At 41.7% G+C, this 2,390-nt stretch overlaps 1 protein-coding gene across 1 annotated transcript in view; it reads right to left on the bottom strand.

Moving 5' to 3' along the window:
- xpo7 (exportin 7) overlaps positions 1–1,186 on the bottom strand; it is a 41,668-nt gene extending 40,482 nt beyond the window's left edge. Inside the window, exon 1 of the mRNA XM_014018219.1 lies at positions 1,123–1,186. Within this exon, the coding sequence (XP_013873673.1) occupies positions 1,123–1,155 (33 nt within the window). The 5' untranslated portion in view covers positions 1,156–1,186. The remainder of the gene's footprint in view (positions 1–1,122) is intronic.
- Positions 1,187–2,390: the final 1,204 nt, after the last annotated feature.

Raw genomic sequence — 2,390 nt, forward strand, 5'->3', positions numbered from 1 at the left:
CCTTGGAGGTATTCACCCAATAATAATAATACTGTTTAATAACAATACTGCAACTTCCTGGGCTCACTTTCAAAGAAAGTCTGTATCAGTGATGTAACAGAGTCTCCCACGAGGCTACCGGCTCTGTTTTATAACAAAGCAAATAAAGTTTAGTGAAGCAAATATCCCTCGCTTATAAACCCAGTTTGCTAGAGCAAAAAGATCCCGATGAAGTGAAACTAACGCAGCTGCAAGGTCTTTCATAGGACAACATGGCTGGAGAACAGAAAGTTCAATCCTGCTGTTTGATTCCCACATGTGTTCCGATCTGACCACGAATCTTTCTGGGAAGGACAGCTACACAGAAACAGAGCTCTGTACGCAGATGAATCCGTGCGTTAAACCGGTCGATGCCTTCAGCCTTTCAGCATCCACATGCCGAGGGTCTGCAGCCGCTTTCACCGACAAACAGTTAAACAGACCGAGTCATATTTTCAAACGAGCTCGGGCGGGAGAAGTTGACGTCTAAGCAGGGGTTAGCATTAGCCTAGCCTAAAGGGCGCTCGGGAGCCCTGAAACAACAAAGATGTAAACAAATATGGACACCCCCCTTAAACATAAACACTACACCTAGAGTCCGGCTCTCGGGGCCTGGCATAATGAATGTTTCGACAGTGTATCCCACTGGCGCGAACTAGCAGTTAACCAGAGCATGTTAGCTTGGAAGCTACTCATTCGCTGCCACCTCTTCTGTGTTTTATTGTTTATTTCATAAACCCTGAAAAAAAACTAATACAACGCTAATTTAAACCGGTGGTGATAAGCCACGCACTTAAGCGGAAACGGGGCAATCACACAAGCTGTAACTGCGAGGCTTCCTTGCTTCTGTTTTCGTTCAGTCTCGCAGCTAACACAAGCTAGCACAGCAACAAGCAGCCCGAGCAGCAGTGACAGCAGGCCACGAGTCAACACAGGCTGCTCATCCTTTCTTTTACAGCCGACAGCCCTCAGACCGACGCCGGCTGCATCCGCCGGCAGCACACTGCTTCCGCGCCCGGAGCAGAGCACCGGGATTCGCGTCCAGCCTCATCCCCACGCTCCTGGACAAAGTGTTTGTAACAAAAACATGAAACCTCTGCTTACCTGCACATGATCCGCCATTTTTCTCCATTTCATGCACCTCTCACTCCCCCGCTTATGGGTATGAACGGAGCCAACAGCGCCCCTGCTGGCGGAGGCGTAGAATTACTTTTATTTTTACACTCGCCAGCCTGTAACTACATTAACAACCAACACAACACAATGAGCAAAATATTAAAACTACGTACAAAAGCAGCTAATACAAAAAACAAAAAAACACACACAGCCTGAACATGGTTTGTCCTGTAGACTGCAGTTCTCACAGAAAACAATGAGTAAGCAATAACTAACAGTCAAGTGTGTATTTCCAGTGGAAACTTACTATGGGGTTCCATTTGCCACAGATGTCAAGTTTTGAAAATTGTGCAGTTGTTTTTAATCTGCCTTTTGAGTTTGTCTTCCCATTGAGTTGCTGAAAAAAGCTCACAGTGTTTCTCAGAGTTTCAGCACTTCACAAGAGTAATTCCAAGAAGCTCCGAGTAACCCTAAGTTTAGGGAAACATTTCTGTTCCAGAAAGAAACTGACAAGTGAAACTCCAAGTTTGACAAGCTCACAGTTAATATGCTTACTGTCAGGTTTTCTAAGAAACCCAGAGATTCCCCCACCCCCCCAACATGAATTGTCCATTTCTTTTAAGAATTCAATTGATATCAAAGCAGAATGACTTCATAAAGTCAGAAGAGGATTTTTTATATTTTACATTGATTGAATCCCTTTTTCATCAAATTCATGGACTTGGGCTGCAGAGCATATTTGTGCAAAAGATTTTTGGTGATTAAATAATAATTCATGTCTGCCTTCTAATTTCTAAAGATAAATATTAAGCAGGATTTGCAAAACACCAACCACTGAACCTTCTTAGGAAAAATCTACCCACCTTAACTGGTATTTCTGTAATATAAACTTTAGATCTACTTTCATAATTTTGAGGTTCAAATACACTATTTTAAAACAGTATTCTGCTGTAGGTTTAAATGGCTACATATTGAAATAGCCACTATATTTACTGTAGCCTAATAGCCTATGTAAATTAAGGGAAAACCATGTTTTGTTTTGCAGTTTATATATCATTTTTAGCTGGGTTAAGATCTGCTTTTCACCTGTTGAATCTTTTTATCTCAATCACCATTTTCACCTATGAAATAATTGCAAGTGAAGATAAATGTTTAGATTTAGGTTTAAATTTAAACATTGATCCAGGTAGTGCATTTTTCCCATCTCGTTGGTTGCTGTTCCCATGTACATGTATATATATACAGTATACACACAT

The sequence above is a fragment of the Austrofundulus limnaeus genome, unplaced genomic scaffold (genome assembly GCF_001266775.1).
Source record: "Austrofundulus limnaeus strain Quisiro unplaced genomic scaffold, Austrofundulus_limnaeus-1.0 Scaffold186, whole genome shotgun sequence".
NCBI lineage: Eukaryota > Metazoa > Chordata > Actinopteri > Cyprinodontiformes > Rivulidae > Austrofundulus > Austrofundulus limnaeus.